The sequence below is a fragment of the Eschrichtius robustus genome, chromosome 2 (assembly GCF_028021215.1).
Source record: "Eschrichtius robustus isolate mEscRob2 chromosome 2, mEscRob2.pri, whole genome shotgun sequence".
Classification (NCBI taxonomy): Eukaryota; Metazoa; Chordata; class Mammalia; order Artiodactyla; family Eschrichtiidae; genus Eschrichtius; species Eschrichtius robustus.
Window position 1 is genome coordinate 162,193,546 of NC_090825.1, and position 19,249 is coordinate 162,212,794.

Genomic DNA, 19,249 nt, shown 5'->3' on the forward strand with positions numbered 1-19,249 from the left:
GGTTGTAAGATGTTAAGTTTTCACTTTTTCTGTGGAGGGCCAGGTTGTATGTATGCCTCCCAGCCTTGGAGAGGGGGGGCCGGGTGGAGGGAGCCAGTGCTGTTGGAGCACGCAAAGGGGGAGGGGGTGAGACAGTGGTTAAGAGGTCCCTTGGTGGCCTGGGGAGACAAGGGTGGCTCCAGGTACAAGTCCAAGTCCAGCTCCCCATGATCTAAATGCCCAGGCTGCCCCTTCTAGCATGCTCACCTACCTGCAGCTGAGCACCCTTTGGCCCCTCTGCTCTCCCTGCTGGCCATACGTTACCCAGGACTCTTGGTACACCTGAAGTTGATGCAGGGGACCAGGCCAACATGGGACCCCAGGATGCTCACCTCCAAAAGGACAGTGCCCCTCCAAATGGGCTTGCAGGTAGTCTTGCTGGAACTCAAGAGATTTACCACATTTTCACACATCACTTTCTATTGTGACACATGACAACAACCTTCCCTTTAGTATGAGACACTTTCCACGTAAAATAAGTTTATTTAAGTACAAAGAATGAGTCAACACAAAGAAGAATAGAAGTAGCCATACTTGGCCACAACTAAGCCTCTTTGGGGACCTGGGGTGACCCCCACAGGCCAGCCCTCCAGATCCCTGGGCCTCAGTCGCTGTCATGCCTGTGCTTCCTCTTGCAGCAAGTCGAGGAGTCTGAGTCATGCCTAAGGGAGACCAGGGGACACCTGGCGTGAGGGCCCCTGCCTGCCCAGCATTCTGTCTCCATCCCCAGGCAGCTGTACCTACTGGATGGGAGCAGGGGGCTGTGAGGAATCCGGCCCCCTCCCGTGCTCCTTTTCTTTCCTCCTCTTCTCTTTCTTGTGCCTCTTCTTCTTTTTCTTCTCTTTCCTGCTCTTCTTGTGGCTTTCAGGGCTGTAAAGGGTGATACGGAGTGCCAGGAGCCTCTGGGGTTTTGGGGGTCTAGCCGGGGGTGGGGCCACCACAGTAGCCACTGACCATGTGTAGCCATTTCAACCTCAAATCACTAAAGGAAACTCCTCAGTACCATGTGTGGCCAGTGGCTACCATGGTGGGCATCACAGACACATTCCAACCACGGCAGAAAGGTCTGCAGGGCATCACCTGACAATCTCATGGCTCCTTCCAGCCCTCCCATTGGGATGCCCCCGCACTCTTGGGGCCGGGTGGTGACTCCCCTCCTGTGCTCCCCAGACCTCACACAAGTGGCCCATGTCTGAGCATCCTCCTCCAGGGCCCCTGACCCTGCTGGGGGTCGGTAGGCAGTCATGAGACTACCCCAGGGCTCAGGATCTCCAGAGGCTCCTCAAAAGAAAAAAGGGGCTGGAGCTGGGGAGTTCACTGACTGGAGAAGCAGCCAACATGCTGAGAAAACAGTTCTGTGCCCTGGGAGGCCTTACCCCGGCTCCACCTTCTCCTCTGACCGAGGCTTCTTTTTGGCCGAGGCCGGGGAGGTCCCTGTCCGACTGCTCTCCACGCGGTGGTGCTGCCGAGAAAAGCCACTCGGGGTGTGCGGGGCACCCCGGCATACCGACCGGCGAGAACCAGCCAGAAGCTGGGAGGGTATCCCCAAGGAGAGACGGCCTGCCCCCATGGCCCTCAACAGGAAGAGACACTCAGACCGCCCCCCACCCCACCATGGGATCCCAGGATGTTTGGGGGTAGTTACCGTGAATACCGAAAGCCCCAGCTTAGCAGCCTCTTTGTCTTCCCGGGACAGCGCCACTCGCCCTGCAGAGCCACTACGGGGACGTGGGTGAGATCCCCCCATGGTGAGACACCCCCCCCCCACACACACACACCCACGGCGAGGACCGCCCCCCATCCCCAGGCCTCCCTAGAGAAGTGGTGCGCCCAGACGACCCGTGCTAGCGTCCACCTGGGCGGCTGACAGTGCGGAGCCCCGAGGAGCCACGCCCTCGCGATTTCTGGGGCCCCCAAGGACCCTCCGGCCCCTCACCTGGAGCTCCCCAGGCCCAGGAGCCGGTCCACTCCCTTCTCGGGGTCACCTCCTTCCCGCTTACAGACTTCGACAAAGTCCTGTTGGGGGGGTAATGCAAGTGCTCACCACAGCGCGGGGTCAGCCCCCTCCCAATCCCGCCCCCGCACTCCAGGAGGGCCCACCTCTCACCTCCTTGCTCAGGCCGGTGGGCTGCTTCCTTACGTTCTTGTAGCCTCTGCGGGGGCCGCGCGTGAGCTTCAGGGAGCTGCGGGCCTCGCCTCGGCCCCTGCCCCTGCCGCGCCCCCACCCGGAGGTAAACCAACACCCTCCCCGCCCCCGCCCCCCCCACCCCCACCCCGGCCCAAGCTCTCAAGGCGCACTCACAGCGCTGCCATGAGCGCCTCCTGCTCCGCCTGCCTCACAGCCGCCAGCTCCTGCTCCCGGCTCAGACCCGCGCTGTGCGCCCGGCCCTTGGCGTACCAGGTGAGGTCACGGCCCTTCTGCCAGCGGCCCACCGGGGCCATCAGCGAGTTGCCTGCGGGGAACGGAACGCCGAGTGCTCGGCACGGCCCGCGGGTCGGCGCACCCCCAGCCCGCGAGCCCCCGGTCCCTGCGCCCCGCTCACCCAGGTAGTTCTCCCTCTGCTTATCAGTCTTCACATCCTCCCAGCTGAACTGGTCCTGCCCGCCGCGCACGCCGCCCCGGCTGGAGCCGAACATGGTAGCAGGCAGCCCTCTACCTCCGGACTTCCCGGTACCCAGGCCCCACAGGCCCCCGCTCCCACTCACGCGTCGCACGCTGTGACGTCACGCCCGCGCCAAACCCGTGCGCTTGCGCTCTGTTCCCCCTCACCTCCCGAAGGTGTCCCGCCCTGGCGCGCCTGTGCCTCAGTGCCGGCCCCGAGCGCCTGCGCACTGCCGCGGCCCCAGCGGTGGCACTGGCAAAGGTGCGGAGGCTGGACCCGGGCACCCCAATGACAGGACAGCCGTTATTAGAAGTCACGTTATGTGGGTGACTCCCCAGAGTCACTGTTCCCATTGTGTGCCGTGTTCCCTTGGCTGTGCCGGCAGAGGGGCAGGCACTGGAGAGACGTCTGCAAACCCGCACTAAGTTTCCCGGCTATAGCTGCTTGAGGTTTCTATCAGGTAGCAGGCTGCCCCAGAGACAGGGAGCCGCCAAGGTCAGGTCGCGCCTGCACCGCTCGTTCTCCGCCCTCGGGGGTACCGGCTGTGTCCAGTTCCCAAGGAAGCATTCAAGCACACCTCATCGCGTTCGTTCCCCTGACAGCGCAGAGAACGCCTCAGTCACCCACAAAGTGTTGGCAGACGCTTCTCATTCGGCACCGTTTCGGTCACTGCTGCTGTCAGGTGATGGCTCAGTATCCGAAGTAAACTGAGCTAGTCGTAGTGCAAGCGCGTTCCGTTTATCACCACAGCGAACCAGACTAGATTCAGTGATAAGGGTGCTAGTGAGTGGAGGGGTGCCACTCTATTAGCCAACCCCTGCTGGATTGAACCCGTAGGGTGAACAAACGTTCTCTGAAGAATTTACAACAAGGCGTCAAGAGTGTTATTCTGCATGCCCTTTGTATTAGTCCTTTCACAAGACACTGCCCTCCCGCAGGTTACTCAGTGAGTTCACCTGATGGGCTGGCAGGGAATTAAGTGAGAAGAGGCCTTTCACCTGGCCTTCCTCTGAACCTGCTTTCTCGGGGCTCCCTCACTTGCCTGACGGCTGCCGGGGGCATCCTTGAGCAAGCAAGGTTGGCAGGGCCTGGAGTGGACAGCCGCCGTGGGGGCCGGGGGGTGGTGCAGTGCAGTGGATGTCCCTGTGCAGCTGCACAGTGCTGGTGTGGTGAGTGGACCAGAAGGGGCTGGCCTTCTGATCTAGAGATAAGGTACAGAGTTCATCTCCCACAGGCTGCTGGCTCCTGCCTCCCAGGTCATGAACAGAATGCCGTCCCCATCTACTACATGACAGTGCTCTACAACTGGCCCTCAGGTTTATGAGAAGGAGCCTGACAACCAAGGTCCTGTGATTGAACCCTAGGACCTAAGGAGAAGCAGCCCCAGGCCTGGGCCGGGTCAGCTGCTTTAAAAAGGCTGGGAATTGCTCCCTTGGGTCTTGTAGGAAGGCTGCCAGGGTAAAATCAACCCCTGGAGCAGAAAGGCAGCAGTCAACTGGAAGGCCTAGCAGATTGTAGCTACAATGCACTGCAGACCTCAGTGGCGTTAACAAAGGGGAGCGGCCAGTCCCTTTGGCCCCTTTGATGGGGAGCGCCTTCCCACTGCGTGCTGGGTAGGGCTGAGGGAGCCCTGGTGAGGGGTAGGGCAGGCCAGCTGTAGGCTAGGTGCAGATGTCCTTGGATCCCAGACACCCTGCTCCTCCCACCTACTCTTGGTGGCCACTGCGCTCCCCCAGGAGAGTCCCTGGTGCCCTGAGGCTGAAGGCAGCGCTAGAACCAAGGGGGCTCCAGGACCCAGAGGGGCAGGTACAGCAGTGGCCAGGCTTCCCTGCAGTAGGAAGAGCACCCATGACCTCGGTACTGTTGAAGGATCACATGCCCTTTGGACCTCATCCTAAAACCAAAACTGACCTGATTCTAAGTCCTCTGTTCAGCTCAGTTGTAGAGACCCTCCAGGCTAGGGCACGTGAAAAGGAAAGACAAGATGGACACAGCTTCGTGAACACATGGTTTAAAGACACATGCCCCTCCCTGCTCCATAGCATCCCCCTCGGTCAGAGCAGCTTCCAGGCACCATCACTTTTTGGTCCAAAACTGCTTGTACTGCTCCACATCAAAGTCGTCACCGAGCTCTGGCTCCTCCTCCTTCTCTTTGACCTGGGCCTCTCGTTTCCGGAACCGTGCACGCCTCTCCTCTGGGGACAGAGAGTCCAGGTCCACGGGCATCTGCGGGGAGGAAGGGATGTGTACATGGCTCAGGTGGAGGGTACCAGGATGTTCTCCAGGGTCTCCACTTCACCTTGTTATCTACCACACAGTTTAGGTCTTATGTGTTCTGTTGGGTTTTCTCTCCCTTTGAAGCTTTTTTAAAAAACTTTTTCTGCTTGTTTTCCCAAGACGTGATATTTTTTCGAACACACAGCTCACTACTGCTTTCTCATCTTGGTGTGTGGAGTGAGCTCCAGGTCACCCTCCTCCCTCTCCTCAAACAATTCTGACCCATGACTTGCCCTCCCTCCCCAGTCCAGCGATGGTGGGTTCTGACCCCATGAACCCCTGGAGGAGCAGTTTCTACAGGCTAAGTCCTCCGAGACCTGCACCCCAGGGGAGTGTCGGGGAAGGAAGCTTACTGTGAGCATCCGTCGAGGCTCCCGGTAGCGGATGTGGATGGTGGAACCATCCTGCTTGACCAGGAGCACAGGGTAGAGGCGTGCATAGGTCTGCCGGTGCACTCGAGTGAGCGAGGCTCTGTTGCAATCAGCCCGCCGGGAGGACATATACAGTTGGCGGTGGCTCTCAAGGGCAGCCCCTGTCACCACACGCTGCCAGAGCAGGCTGCAGACACACACGAGCTGGTCAGCGGTTGGTGCCAGGACCAGAGTGGCCACGCAGCCCAGCTCCTATGGGGGCACACAGCAAACCGCACCAGGGCAGGATGTGGTCAGAGTAGCTCCACCCCACATCCAGAAAGAGGCTGCAGGGGTGAGCCCACAAGGCTCTCAGATGGGTGAGGACAGAGTCCACAGCCAGGACCCTGGTGGGTGTCTCTGGTGAGGGCTGGCCCCATGGCTAGGGTGCTGGACTACAGCATTGAGTGGGAAGCTGACTTCCAGGGGACTGCAAACCTGGTGCTGTGGACTGACCATCTGAGTCCATCCCACGCCCCCTTCCCCATTCACACATCGAAGCCCTAACCCCCCGTGAGATGGTGTCAGGAGGTGGGACCTTTGGGTGGTGTTTAGGATTAGATGAGGTCGTGAGGGTGGGGTCCCCCCAGTAGGATTGGTGCCCTTATAAGAGGAAGAGACCAGAGAGCTAACTCTCTCCTCCATATGCAAGAAGGCAGCCATCTCTGAACCAGGAAGAGAGACTTCACCAGAACCCTGATGGCACCCTAATCTCAGACTTCCAGCTTTCATAAGCTGCCTGGTCTGTGGTGTTCTGCTAGGTCAGCCCAAGCAGACCAAGACACCTGGTCCACTTGGCTTCTGAGTGTGGTGGGCACTCAGCCCTCCCGCACACAGCAGAGCACATGCTCCAAGGTGACAGGAAAGGGCTAGGTACTCTTCATGCCCCACTCTACCCAGCTACGTGACCCCACATTTGTCTCACCCACTCGGGACCTCGATTTCCCTGTCCCAGCCTTTCCCTGTGACCCCCCGCCCCAAAGTCCCTTCCAGGCTGGCTTTCATGCAAACTTGAATTCAGAGCCCCAGGCTGTGCCTCAGTCCATCCGTTTCCTCATAGGTTTGAGGAAGAATGCGTTCAAACAAGTGCCAGAATTTCCTGGAATTGTCGGGTACTCTGGAAGTGACCTTCTTCTCCTGGCATTCTTTTGAATACTCACGGTGGACAGGCATCCTGCACACTCACCATGTGCCTTTTCCCAACTCCCTCACTGCGTGGGCAGTCACATCAGTGCAAACCTTCCCAACAGCCTCCCACCTGGTCCCCATTTCAATTCCAATTAAGTTCCCCTGCTTTGCGGGTAGTGATTCTAAAAACCTGATATTCACATAACGTCAGTAGCTCCCACCAGACTTTCAGGACTTCTCTCTCCACAAAGCAGCCAGCATGAGCACATGGGCCATGCACAGCCACAGTACGGCAGCCTCTGCTTTGGCTGTGGTTCCCACCACCCCCTGCACTCCCCAGCTGACACCTCAGGCTGAGGGCCCATCTCCTCCACTAGTCTGATGGCCTGGGGCAAGAACTGCATCTTATTTGCTACCAAGTCCCAGACCCTCCCTAGCTAAGTGCTCGTAAATTTTGGCAAAATGAATCCAGTCCCTGCCTCCAGAAGTGCAAGACTGGAGAAAGGAGGTGGTGGGTAAACTCCAGCAGCAGAGGAACCTGCAGTCAGTTGGGCAGGGCCTGTACCTAAGCAGCACCAGGGAGCCCAGGACACAGCCGCTCTGGAGAACCTGGGGTTGGTGACTCAGGAGGCTTCTGGAAGGGGCTGGAGTCAACCCTTGAGGGGAAAGAGTGGATGTTTTCCCACCAAACAGCAGTTGCAGTTCCAACGTGAACCTTCTCCAGCATGAGGGCCCTCCTGGGAACGCTGCAGCCAGAGTCCCTTCTCCATCTTCATACTAACCCACAGCTTCAGGTGCCACATCCCTCTCCCTAGATTCCACAGAAACAATTCAAAACCTGCATTCATTTTCTCCTCCATCAATACTGCTCACTTGGGGGAGACCAAGGAGTGAGAGGAACACACAGACGGGGAGGCAGTTCTGGTGGTAAGAGAAGGAAGGCCATGATCTTCTCCATGGCTGGCCCGCAGGCTCTGAATAGGACAGTGGCCACCATCACATCTGTTTGGTGCCAGGTACTCACAAGTCACTTCCATTCCTCCTTCAACACTGTTAACGTGTCCACACATATGTACTTGTATGTATTCTCCAGATAAACACACTGGCTCTGGAAGTTTTCCTGAGGCAGCAGAGCCTAAGGCTCTTGAGTTGGCATTCTTTGGGTGGCCCCATTACAGCAGTCCCAAGAGGCCTGGAAGTCCATGCTTACCCAAGCAGTCTGCCCTTGGCCACCATTCCTCCTGCAGCACGTGAAGCCCCAGGGTCAGTCACTGGCCCAGTGTGTGACCTGCTAGGCAAAGAAATGAGAGATCTTTTTAAAAGGCAGGCTTTACCACCTAACTGATTCTCACCAAATCCCAGCCAGGAACAAAGCAGTCTCCGAGACATTACCAGGTCAGTGCCAGTCTTGCCCAGTAACCTATCAGGCTTCCAGCCCTGACCTGGCATTAGAATCACCCGTGGAACGTTTTTGACCTGGAGATGCCCCAGTCCTACTCCCCAAAACTCTGACTTAGTACGTCTGCAGCAGGGCCCGGGCCCATTCTGGTGGGTTGCTGAGTCAGGGAAGCCACTCTGAGGATGGAATGCAACGTAAACGGAGAAGACTAGCTCATACCTTGTTTTCCAAGGTCATTGCATTCTCACAAAATCCAGCGAGGTAAAGATTACAAAAGGGCAGCCGCGGCTTACTAAACCTTGAGTCCCAGGGAAACTGAGGTTTCCGCGGTGACAAACCAGTTGTTTCAAATGTCGAAGACCTGATGTATCAGACATTCAGACCCCAGGAAAAGAGCCCTCCCGACCGAGATGAGAAGGTTTGCCTCGCTATCCCCTGTCAGGGCAGGGCATCTGCAGGCTTCCTTCCGCCTTAGGACGTGACTCAGCAGGACAACGAAATGCTATAAACCTCCCAAGCGATACCCGCCCATTCTCTCGCCCTCGAGGGCGGCTTGCGGCGGGGCCCGGACCCTCCCTTGGGGGAAGCCCTCCAAGCCCGCGCGACGCGGCGCCTTTCCGGCACCAACTTGCCACCCTCACCGCCTCCGGAGCGGCCTCGAGGACCAGCGGCCCGGCCGCCACTGGCCAATCGGGTGCGGGACTGGCCAGAGCCCAACCCACGATCACTGTAAACGCAGCTTTCAGTCCTCCTGCGGCACCGCCATAACGTCATCCGGCAGGCGCAGCGTCGTGCGGCGCTGACGTACGGCCCTGAAAGGCGGGGCGAGGCCGGCGCAGCTCTGACCAACTTGCCCGCTGGCTGAGGCGGGTCCAGCGCCACGCTGAAGTGCTTCTCTGAGGGGCGGAGAGAGGCCGGGCCGGCGCGGCGCTGCTCTGTGACGTACGTCCCCGCGGGCGGTGGCGGCGGCCCTTCATGCTGCGGCGCCCGCTGGCCGGGCTGGCGGCGGCCGCCCTGCGCCGGGTCCCCTCGGACGGTGAGTGGCGGCCCCTCGCAGAGGGGCGGAGGTCCGGGCGAGCGCAGGCCCCGGGAGGGCCTTCCTGGGGAGTCCGGCCCCGGGCTCGCGTGTCGCTGTATGAATCCGCGGAGAAGAGGCGGGAACCGCCGCTGATTGCGTGCGAGGGGCCGCAAGAGCCCGTGCTGAGCGCCGGTGTCGTGGACCTGCCTGAGGGACTCCTGAGGCTGTGCTCGTGAATTCTGTCATCCCGCCAGCCACCGAAATTGCCCTCGGCGGTCGTCAGTGGTTCCCAGAGTTCCGTCTCGGGGCGAGCAAAGCGGGGTAGACGAGGAGAGAGGGTAGTGCGTCTTCTCACGGAGGCAAATTCAGGGAGGCTTTCCTTCGCTTTGAAGTTGTATTCCGTGTGTCTGTGTTTTAGCATTGCTTTTGGTAGTTACTATTTTACTTAGACAAATTAAAAGCTGGTTCCCCTGTGTCAGTCCTCAAAATGTAGGAGGAAATTCTCCTGGCATGGGAAGCTCCAAACAGCTTGTAAAACCCCTGCAGCTTGAGGACTTCATGCTGGATGCCATTGTGGACCCTGCAGGATGCGGAGGGGCAGAGAGGGGAAGCAGCCTGACACCCCTCTCCAAGGTGGGCCACACAGCAGAGCCGAAAACCCTGCGAGATCAGGGTTTTGAAGGACCTTAGGTTGCCGCAGAAGTCCCGATTAGCTCACCCGGCCTGTAGAAGTATGTAGTCTACCCCGAGCTCAAGAGGAGCAGCACAGATAACAGTTGGAAAACCCTCCCTGTGGTCCAGCTTTGGTGCTATGTTTGGTTCCCAAATATTGCAAACGCAGGGGCGTCCTAGGTGGGCGGAGCTGACTGCTCCAAGGACTCCCAGCCAAGAGGGCCCCTGGGACTGCTGCAGGCTCCTGGCCAGCACCACAGCCCAGCGCTGCTGGACATTGCAGATATGGGTACTCCACGCAGGAGCAGGTTGTTGGTGGCAGGCCTTCCTGCCTCGTGGGCATGGTAGCTGGGGTTCAGCTTCCCTCAGGGCAAGACACCTCAAGTCTAGGTTGCTGGAGCTGCCCATCTGCTGATGTTAGACATTCTTTGGAGAGCAGTGAGAGGGAGTGAGTCTCCACCCAGATGCTGGTTTGAGGAGGAACAGTGAGGTGTGCCACCTCACATGTTATCAGTGTCTTTTGATAGGGGTGGAGGAGGTGGAAGCTCAGGTGATGATTGGCCAGTGTGGGATGAGGCCCACGGGGACAGGAGGAGGGAGGCCAAGATGTGCTTTTCATGGTCGGCCTTGCACGAGTCCCCTGTGAGTGCCCCTTGGCAACATGCCTGGCCAAATGTGGTCTTTTCTGGACTTTTCTGTCACTCTTTCACTTCCCAGACCATGACTTGTGAGGGACCCAGGAAAACCTTCACCTTCACCACCAGGAGGGATGTGCGCTGGGTGTGGCTTCCTGTCTTATCATTGACAAGCTGAATTTCCTGCCACGTGAGCCCCCACTCTGCCCTCTTCTTGTAAGAATGCCACACACTTGCCTGCACACACCAGGCCAGCTTGTGATCTGGGTTGGTGCCACACCTGTGATAAGTGTAGTTTGCTTGGGCTTTCCTTTAGATTCTGAGAACACGTTGATCCAGCCCTTGACCTTTGTCTGGAACTGGTAAGATCAACAGTTTATTTGAGTAGCAGATTCTACAAGTTCTGAAGTTGTACATTTTTCTTCAGCCACACCCAAACTTTTTTTTGTTAAACACTTGAACTGTTGATCTCCATCTTTTGCGTCACATTTAGCATAGCCCAAGAAACACGTTCAGAGGATTTGAGGAAGAGCAAGAAGGAAGGTATTATGATGTGGTTGGGGGTGGAAGGAAGTGACCCCAGTCCTCAAGGAGAAAAGGGAAAGCACAGAGGGTGAGCTGCTGGGGCCCTGGTATGGAGGCAGGTGCCCTTCAGTCGGGCTCTGACCCCTGGCTGAACCTGTGTACCAGGCCTCTGTTCCCCCTGGGTCCTTCTCTGATCCTGTGCGTGCTGGGCCTTGATTTCCCCTGGTCCCTGGCTGACCCTGGGTGTGCTTGACCTTTGTTCCCCTCTCTGTGAGAGTGAACCCTGCCCCAACCAGAAGGGCTTGGGCTTTTTCTTGCTCCATGATTTGTATGTCCTGGGCCCCTTTCCCTTTCATGCTCCCTCTGCCTTCCCTTAGGGCTAGAACTGAGGATCTCATGTGGAACTGAATCCCCGTTCTTCTCCTTGATGGAAAGAGATCCAGATGCAGCTGTGTAGTGCCACGACAGGCCTGAGTCCTCCATAGTGTGGCTTCTTGCCAACACTTTTGAAGGACAAGCTTCCTCTCAGGGAAGGCATGGTCTCACCCCACTGCTGGGAGAGGAAGTGAGAAGAAAATCGCTGGCTGCGTTGTGGCTCTCCCACTTCAAGTCAGGTTCTTGAAGGTTAAGTGGTTTCTTAAGGTCATTGGGCCAGGACATATCCCACACACGGAGCACCTGAGGCCAAGGCCGGGGTAGTTCTCCTGTCCCACACAGCCTGTTTGGGGGATAGGGCATGACCAGCTATCCTAACCCAGATCAACTCATGTCTTGTGGCTTGTGTTTTGCAAGAGGGCTGGTGGGGTTTGACTTCCCTTCTCTGTATCCTCAGAGGGTTGTACCTTGTCTTAGTGTCTCATGGAGGAGTGGGGAGGGAAGTGGGGTGGTGGCCATGTCCAGCCCTTGGGACAGGGCGGGAAGGCAGGTGGAAGCAGGAAGGAGAGCAGGAAATGCTTCTCGAGGCAAGCCTTCCAGGGCTGCCTGAGGAGCTCCTCGTGAGGGGTTCCAGCAGAGAGCATTCCAGAATGCCCAGGCTTGCACCAGCGACTCCTACAGAAATTGCATCCCTGATCCTTATTGCTGTCCTTGTGAAATTTCCAGTTTCTTGCCAGGAAGCTGGGGTTCAGAATTGTGGAATAGTCAAGGAGTAGAGGATACAGAACATTCCTAACTGCCAATCAGTTCTACCAGCTGCTGGGGCCAAAATCAGGCTCAGGGGTATCTGGCACACTTGATCACTGGGACTGAGAGGCCTTGAGGTCTGTCCCACACTGAGTGTGCTCCTGTCAAAGGTGGCTTTAGTGAGCACTCTTATCACTATGATCACTGGGTGGAGCCCAGTACCCGGCGACTCCCCAAGTGCCTTCTGCAGGGCTAGGCCACTCCAGCGTGGTCTTTGTGGTTCGGGCCCTCGTACTAAGAGGAGGTGACCTCAGGGAAGAGCCCCACAAGAGGAAAGACTCTGGATCCCACCCACCTCAAGGCAATGGTGCTAGGTGGGTGCCCCCTCCCCTTGTCATCAATAGTGTAACCTTTGAAGGAGGGCACGATGGATGGCCAGCACTGGGAAGGCCTGGGGCCTGGACCTGAGGGGCAGGTTGGCGCTCAGGAGGATACCCTGTGAGGAGTGGGCTGGCGGGGTAGGGTGATGATTTGGACCCAGGCAGGGAGTGAACTTTGCAGCCATCAGCCAGTCCCCATGCGTGCATACATACCTGCTGCTTACTGCCAGTGGTTGTTGGGCTGGGGGATGGGAGGTCTCAGTGGGATGCAGGTGCCGTGCCCATGCCCCCAGGGTTCATGACATGGCGTAGAAAGCCAGATAGAAACCAGTGTTTTGAGGTAAGATGATGAGTAAGACTTGTGCGCAACGTGCTCCTTCAGGGTTTCAGGTGTTGGGACTTCCATGTGTAGTGTTTGGTCCTGACTGAAGACATGTCTTCCCTATGTAGGTTTGCAGTGTCCAGATGTTAGAGCTTATGACCACAACATCTGGCCATGATTGCAGGCATGGGGAACAGGGCAGGAACTGCCGGGGAAACATGTTAGGGGCCTGTGTGCTGGCCTGGAGGCACAGGGCAGGTCAAGACCATGTAGCCTCTGGGTGTTGCTGGCAGGTTTACAGTTGGGGGCTGTGGGATGTGAGGGCGGGGCTCCTGTTCAAGTTGGACACATGGCAAAGGAGCATAGTGTTCCTGAGGGGCTTCTTCATAGAGAGGCAGGATGGGCCCTCCCCTCCCTGGAGGTGGATACCCCAAGTTGGGTCCAGAAGGCACCAGCTGCATCCACTGAGTTGAGGGTTTGTTGCTGTGAGCAAGGCCCAGGTAGGCTTTCTGGTCCATCTCTTGTGAGCATTGCCATGTGTCCACTTGATGTTGCCCCCGCCCTGGAGAAACTCACATTCCTGTGGCGCCTACATGCTGCCAGGTCCTGGGAAGACCTATGCTGCTGAACAACCACAGCTGCCCTGCTTGCAAGGTGGGGAGGCAGTGTGTGTGCGGTGGTGACTCGGCACAGTCCAGAGGCCAGGCAGTGTGGTGGCAGACCCCAGCCTCCATAGCCTTTCTCTTTCCAGGACTCCTCTAGGAGCAGCAACCTTGCTCGGGGACCGACTGGCCCCCGGTATCTCCTCTGTTCTCCTATGCTCCTCCACCCCGACATAGCTCTCCCCACAACCCTGGTCACTCACTGTCTAGAAGTCAGGACAGACCCAGGGGGGTGGGCTGGGTTGCGCACAGGACGTTCATTCTGCAAAGGAAGGAACTTTGTGAAGGCCAACGGTGAGCCAGAGATGAGACCTTCCCATGCACCAGTCCTTAGGGTAGGGAGGGGGCTGCGCTCTATTGGGCATCAACAGCAGTGGGCTTGGAGTCGGACACACACACGTGTGGGCATTTGTATGGTGGCACTGTGTCTGGGTGGGAAAGTCAAGACACCAGAAAGGAGTTGGGAGTCCAATGGGACCGTTGCTAGATAAAAACGGTGTACTATTGTAATAGGAAACTTGGAAGAGACAAAGGAACTAAGAACTGGCCACTTAGAAGTGACAGATAATTGATGAGCTCCTCTGGGTCCATTTCTTCTATCTCTCTGCAGCAGGGGAGCGTATCTGTTTCCCGACTCCTTCTCCGGGGTGTTTGCATATGGCATGATGGTCCCAGAATAGCTAGCTATGCTTTAGCCAGATTACCCAGGTTGTCCTCATTGCGGATTAGGAAAGTAGTGCCCACCTGGGGCCCTGCTGGAGAGCTGCCCTGGGCTAGATGACTGGGTATCCCCGAGCAGAGTGGCCTGTCCCTCCTGGGCCTCATCGCTGGTGTGCTGGCCACTAACTGCTCCTCCACACCTTACCAGGCACCCCACAGACAGAGCCCTGCTGGGGTAGGCCAGCTCACCACACGCCCTCCCAGGGTCTCCCTCTGGGGCAACACATAGCCTCCCAGCCCCCTAGCTCAGTGCCTGCCTCGATTCGTGTCTTCTGAGGCTCCCGATGCACCTGACCTTCCTCAGCCCATCTTGCTCACGTGGCTGGGTGGGCAAGTGCGCATCTCTAGGGTGAGGAGCGGCCTTTGCCCTCTGCTGAGCAGGTGGTGCTGGCTGCCCTGGGAGGGATTTAGTGCTTAGAGGGTGGGGAGCAGCCAAGGATTACCACTCTCCTCTCAGCTTATCCCGAGCAGCCCCAAGGTGAGCATGGAGGCTGCACCCCACACAGAAGGTAGGTCCTGTAGGAGGGGTGCTGGGATGATCCGAGGGGCACAGAGCAGGCTAAGCTGATGCTTCCAGAGCTCCCCCACTATTCCTGCCCTTGGTGTTTTCACCTGTGGCAGGTGTCTGAGCCGTGTGCTATGAGCTGGGAGGGTGGCACCCATTGCTCTTCTGCTGGCTTCATGAGACCCAAGTATCAGAGAGGGGAGTCAGGAAGCTGTGGTCGTTTGGGGTCAACCCCTTGCTTTTCAGTGGAAGTTCCCAGAACAGGGCTTGGGTTCCACTGACCTTGACCAAGGGCACCTCTGGGTTGTGGTGCCAGGAGACACAGGAATTGGGACCCGGACATGCCCCTCCCAGGAGCTCCTTGAGGGTGGGATAGGAGTGGACAGCTGGGGAGGCCACACATTTGTGGTCAGTGCATGTATTACCAGGTAGCACGCCCAAAGGGAGGCATAGCCAGGGTTTGAGTGTGGCTCTGAGTGACTGCCCACAACTCTGCCCAATTTCTGGGGTGAATTCACTTGGGGCAGAGGTGGGGGCACTGCAGCCACCTCGCCCACTTCCGTAGGGAGCAAGGCCCTGCTGATATTTGCCTCCCCTGTCCCCCTCTACAGGGATGTCAGGACCAAGGCCCGTTGTCCTGAGCGGACCCTCAGGGGCTGGGAAGAGCACCCTACTGAAGAGACTCTTGCAGGAACACAGCAGTATCTTTGGCTTCAGCGTGTCCCGTGAGGCCCCAGGGGAGGTGGGGGAGGGTCTCAAGGAAGCTGGGGGCGGGGACCCCTGCTGACATGCCCTGAAGCCCCCCACACTCCCACACGGTGGGGCGGAAGCCCCCGCACTGCTGACCCTAACCTGGAGCCTCCTCTCCCACACCCCCAGGTGGGCTGAGCCAGGCCCTGTGGGCAAGGCCCTGGGGATGGGATGCCTGGGGCTCCAGGTGTCCCAAGTCAGTCACTGGTACTTGTTCCTAGACACCACAAGGGACCCGAGGCCAGGAGAGGAGAACGGCAAAGGTGAGCTCAGCCAGCTGGCCTCAGTGCTCCAGCACAGGACTGGAGCAGCCCTCCATTTGTCAGAGTGATGCATGAGGCCTCAGTCTCCCCATCAGCTCTTCCTCCTTTGCAGATTACTACTTTGTGACCAGGGAGGTGATGCAGCGGGACATTGCCGCCGGAGACTTCATCGAGCATGCTGAGTTCTCAGGGAACTTGTATGGGACCAGGTGGGCCATGCTTGGGGCCCTCCCTTCCTCCAGTTCTCTCAGGAACCTAGAGTGGGCAGCCCAGGCAGGGGTATCTCTCTCTCTGTGGGCCCTGGGCAGGGGGTCTCCCCTTGGCTGGGCCCCAGGTGGGGGGTTTCTTTCTATGGGCCGTCTGGGCAGTTGGGGCAAGGGACCCAGCCCCCCAGGGGTCAAGATGCAACCACAGTCAGGGCTCTCTAGGCCACCTGCTCCTGGCCCAGCCCCACTTATGTCTACCTGGCCAGGCTGCTGTGAGAACAGTGGGCCACACAAGGGACTGGTATGCAATGAGGACTAGGAGGACCTGGGTCTCATAGGTCGGCAGGTTGCACTATGCCCCCTCCTCCAACCCGTGGGGTAGCCTGAGAGGGTCCCTGGCACAACAGCGGCTGTCCCTCCCAACAACCCACCAGAGCGGGGTCTTTGCTGGCTCCTCACACCTGACTTGCAAGGCCTGGAAGCAGTGCCTTGACACAGGCAGGCAGGGCCAGGCATGCCTCTGTGCATAGCCTGTCCCTGAGCCACCTAGCTGGGTGAGGCCAGGACCCCACAGGACCCAGCACACTCTGCCCCAGGTGCAGATGGGAAGAGCAGTGGGCTGCCAGGTGGGGTCATTTGGCCACTGTTGGGACACACAATGCCCGCTGAGGGGCAGTCCCCCCAGTGGATGAGGAGCACATGGTACGTGGTGACCCTAGGGTGAGGGGCCAAGGCCTGCAAAGGGTGGCCAGGGGATGAGGAAGCCCAAGGGCGTGCCGTGTAGTGCTATGGGGGCCATAGCCAGGGCATCCCTCTCCAAGCAGGGCCCCAGCATGCAGGATATGGGAGGGTGGTCGCCATCGCTAGCCTGAGGGCACGATCCAGGGGGTGATGCCAGAAGCTTCTGGAGGCATGATTGGTGGGTGGGACTGATTGGGGTGATGGAGTGGTGTGGGGCCTGGGAGCAGGTTCCCTGAGAAGGAGAGGCCCTGGGCCAGGGTCTGAAGGTGCCCCTCCCTACCGCCACAGCAGACCAGCAGAGGGCCCCCTCGTGCAAGGGTTGCTCAGGGAATACTTCCAGAAAGAGGGAACAGATGCCACAGTTAGGCTGGGCTCCTGTGGGCACCCCCAGAGAGGCCCAGAGCAAGGGATGGGCAGTGATGGTCCCACTGAGGCTCTTCGAGGCCATGGGGGCTGCTAGGGCCTCAGGAGCCCGCAGCTGAGCAGCCCCCCTCCTATCATCCCCCAGCAAAGCAGCTGTGCGGGCCGTGCAGGCCATGAACCGCATCTGCGTGCTGGATGTGGACCTGCAGGGCGTGCGCAACATCAAGAAGACCGACCTGCGGCCCATCTACATCTTTGTGCAGCCACCCTCACTGGATGTCCTGGTGGGGGCTGAGGGAGGAGGGCGGGGGGGCAACCCTGGAGGCTCTGACCTTCTGACTTTCATACTTCGTCTTAGGAGCAGCGGCTGCGGCAGCGGAACACAGAGACAGAGGAGAGCCTGGCTAAACGTCTGGCTGCTGCCCGGGCCGACATGGAGAGCAGTGAGTATGGGCACCTGTCACTCCGTGTCCCTGGACCCTCTCCAACCCCCACAGTAGAACAGTCCCATCCAGCAAGGGGCAGAGGAGGGCTGGAGCCATCACCCAGCACTGTGGTCCACGTGAAGGGTCCCCGGACCCCCACCTCTGTCACCACAGCCTCCACTGACCCTGCCCCCACCCTCAGGCAAGGAGCCCGGCCTGTTTGACCTGATCATCGTCAACGACAGTCTGGACAAGGCCTACTGGGTCCTGAAGGAGGCGCTCTCCGAGGTGGGCTGGGGGTGGAGGTGGGGCCTCAGACCTCTGTCTGGCAAACGGGGAAAACAGGCTGGGACAGGTGATATGGCGGCCCCAGGCCCTGGGCAAGACCCTCTTCCTTTTCCCAGCCTCTCTTCCTTTTTCCCTGGCAGGAAATAAAGAAGGCTCAAGCAACTGGTCACTCCTGAGGAGGTCCACCGGCTATAACTCCTCAGGTGGGGCCTAGGGCCTGGCACCCACCCGCAGCGGGCCAGGGTCTCCGGCGGTGGCTCTGCTCACCTCAGCTAGCACCCAGGGTTTGGGGTGCTGCCTGTCTTCCCTTACTCCCCCACCGTGACTGGAGGACTTTTCTCTCACCCCTTCTCCCCATGTCCATTTCTAGGCTTCCTCCCCACCCCACCCTATCAACCCCCCTCCCATGGAAGCTAGGCCAACATCCAAATAAAGAACTGCTGGGTTAGAGTGTCCTTGAGCCCTTGGATCATGGCCCTGGGTGGGTGGGGCCACAGTACACCACTCCAGACCCACCCCCTCCCCACCCTGCTCTTGGCAGCCACACCCTAACTGGCCAGCCCCTGGAGGTCCTTGGGCCGCAGCATCCATCTGACATCTGCTGCTCTGGGCTGCCGGCCCCCAGAGAGGGCTGCTCCTGAGCTGCTGCATGCTACTTGCCCAGGGCTCCCACCAGCTGGGTGCAGGGCCTCATCCCCCACTGTCTCTTTGAGTTGCCATTGAGGCTGGGGTCAGAAGGTCCTGGGGGCTCATCCTGCATGAACCACTCCTCCTGGTCCCTGAGCTGGGCTGATGGTGGCAGAGGGACAGACATTGCATACCTGAAGAGGGACTGAGACTGCAGAGGATGGACCTCTGCATCTGGGGGCCTTGTGCATGGCCCACTAGGGGTCTGGCCGGCCCTAATGTTCCTGTAGAGGCCAGCCCAGGGAAGACACTTGGGGGCCTCTGTTAGGGTTCCAGGCTTTGTGGAGTCTCAGAAGATACCTCCAAAAGCTGCCCATCTGAAGTCGGGGCAGCTGAGTTGTACTAGGCACAGGAGGCACTCGCCTGAGCCCTGGTCCATGCCCAGGCCATGCTCCTACGGTGGAACCCAGACAGATGGTGGATGCAGACCTGGAGGAGGCAGGGAGCCCGGGCAGAAATAGAAAGGCTGGGCTCCATCCAAAAGCCCAGATGCACAGCGGAGGGCAGACGAGAGCTGGGCCTGGACACCAGACAGTGGGCAGAGGGGCGCTGGGCAGCCCCTAGGCCTGGGGGCAAGTAAGATGGGGCTGGGCTGCCTCCTGACCTACTGTACAGCCTGGGAGAGACTGGTTCCCTCTCTGGGACCCGTCCAGCCCCAGGGACAATCGGGGATTCAGACCCCGAGCCTCAGGGGGAACAATGGAGCCCTTGAAGGCCCTCCCCCCACATTGTGCTTGGTGGTGAGAGGTGGCCCTGGGTCGGGCCCTGGACTTAGCCGGCTGCACACCCTCAGGAGGGCTGGTGTCCAGCCGGCCAGCAGGTGGAAGGGCTCAGAAGGACTTGCTTCCTGACCTGGAAAAGGTAGGGTACCACCAGGGGACCAGGTTTGGGGTGCCCTTTGGGGCTGAGCAGCACCCTCTTCACTCTGGGCCCAAGGTCTCGGGCCTGGACTCAACTGTCTTGGAGCAGCCAACTCCAGGAGATAACGGGTGCTGAGCCTGGCTGGGTGGCCCTCCATTCTGGGGGTCTGTCCATCTCAGGCCCACTGCCCTCACAGGGCCATCAGTCTGGGTGGTGATTCAGCTGCAGTAAGACTCAAGGGTAGGAGG

At 59.0% G+C, this 19,249-nt stretch overlaps 3 protein-coding genes across 8 annotated transcripts; 1 reads left to right on the plus strand and 2 right to left on the minus strand.

Annotated features, from left to right (window-relative positions):
- Nucleotides 1–502: 502 nt before the first annotated feature.
- Nucleotides 503–2,739, minus strand: C2H1orf35 (chromosome 2 C1orf35 homolog). 2 transcript variants are annotated; one of them, XM_068534671.1, is made up of 8 exons: nt 2,583–2,739; nt 2,342–2,492; nt 2,147–2,192; nt 1,976–2,055; nt 1,685–1,757; nt 1,416–1,501; nt 784–909; nt 503–701 (listed from the first exon to the last, which is right to left on the minus strand). In XM_068534671.1, exons 1-8 carry the CDS (start codon nt 2,674–2,676, stop codon nt 644–646), a joined length of 714 nt encoding a protein of 237 aa, XP_068390772.1. In that variant the 5' UTR covers nt 2,677–2,739; the 3' UTR covers nt 503–643. The 2 variants fall into 2 exon arrangements, with proteins under 2 accessions (XP_068390772.1, XP_068390771.1); XM_068534670.1 differs by having other exon boundaries at nt 1,416–1,757.
- A 1,898-nt stretch (nt 2,740–4,637) lies between these two features.
- On the minus strand, nt 4,638–8,620 carry MRPL55 (mitochondrial ribosomal protein L55). 4 transcript variants are annotated; one of them, XM_068536556.1, is made up of 4 exons: nt 8,498–8,620; nt 7,668–7,745; nt 5,273–5,477; nt 4,638–4,868 (listed from the first exon to the last, which is right to left on the minus strand). In XM_068536556.1, the coding sequence occupies exons 2-4, from the start codon at nt 7,691–7,693 to the stop codon at nt 4,719–4,721; spliced, it is 381 nt and encodes a 126-aa protein (XP_068392657.1). In that variant the 5' UTR covers nt 7,694–7,745; nt 8,498–8,620; the 3' UTR covers nt 4,638–4,718. The 4 variants fall into 4 exon arrangements, with proteins under 4 accessions (XP_068392657.1, XP_068392658.1, XP_068392660.1 ...); XM_068536557.1 differs by having other exon boundaries at nt 7,668–7,748; nt 8,498–8,618; XM_068536559.1 differs by lacking the exon at nt 8,498–8,620 and adding an exon at nt 8,076–8,463.
- Nucleotides 8,621–8,660: 40 nt separating this feature from the next.
- On the plus strand, nt 8,661–17,908 carry GUK1 (guanylate kinase 1). 2 transcript variants are annotated; one of them, XM_068536554.1, is made up of 8 exons: nt 8,661–8,892; nt 15,029–15,142; nt 15,389–15,430; nt 15,543–15,639; nt 16,886–17,024; nt 17,099–17,183; nt 17,368–17,453; nt 17,594–17,908. In XM_068536554.1, the coding sequence occupies exons 1-8, from the start codon at nt 8,832–8,834 to the stop codon at nt 17,627–17,629; spliced, it is 660 nt and encodes a 219-aa protein (XP_068392655.1). In that variant the 5' UTR covers nt 8,661–8,831; the 3' UTR covers nt 17,630–17,908. The 2 variants fall into 2 exon arrangements, with proteins under 2 accessions (XP_068392655.1, XP_068392656.1); XM_068536555.1 differs by lacking the exon at nt 8,661–8,892 and adding an exon at nt 9,385–9,507.
- Nucleotides 17,909–19,249: the final 1,341 nt, after the last annotated feature.

What these genes read in the sequence shown, in the direction of transcription:
- MRPL55 (XM_068536556.1), bottom strand. Translation starts at nt 7,693, where the DNA reads ATGGTGGCCAAGGGCAGACTGCTTGG. An exon ending in GCCAAGGGCAGACTGCTTGG is followed by an intron (nt 5,478 to 7,667) that starts GTAAGCATGGAC and finishes GTGTGTCTGCAG; the next exon opens with CCTGCTCTGGCAGCGTGTGG. An exon ending in AGCCTCGACGGATGCTCACA is followed by an intron (nt 4,869 to 5,272) that starts GTAAGCTTCCTT and finishes TCCTCCCCGCAG; the next exon opens with ATGCCCGTGGACCTGGACTC.
- C2H1orf35 (XM_068534670.1), bottom strand. Translation starts at nt 2,676, where the DNA reads ATGTTCGGCTCCAGCCGGGGCGGCGTGCGCGGCGGGCAGGACCAGTTC. An exon ending in GCAGAGGGAGAACTACCTGG is followed by an intron (nt 2,493 to 2,582) that starts GTGAGCGGGGCG and finishes CGTTCCCCGCAG; the next exon opens with GCAACTCGCTGATGGCCCCG. An exon ending in GAGGCGCTCATGGCAGCGCT is followed by an intron (nt 2,193 to 2,341) that starts GTGAGTGCGCCT and finishes CGGCCCCCGCAG; the next exon opens with AGGCTACAAGAACGTAAGGA.
- GUK1 (XM_068536554.1), top strand. Translation starts at nt 8,832, where the DNA reads ATGCTGCGGCGCCCGCTGGCCGGGCTGGCGGCGGCCGCCCTGCGCCGG. An exon ending in CTTTGGCTTCAGCGTGTCCC is followed by an intron (nt 15,143 to 15,388) that starts GTGAGGCCCCAG and finishes ACTTGTTCCTAG; the next exon opens with ACACCACAAGGGACCCGAGG. An exon ending in CCGGGCCGACATGGAGAGCA is followed by an intron (nt 17,184 to 17,367) that starts GTGAGTATGGGC and finishes CCCCACCCTCAG; the next exon opens with GCAAGGAGCCCGGCCTGTTT.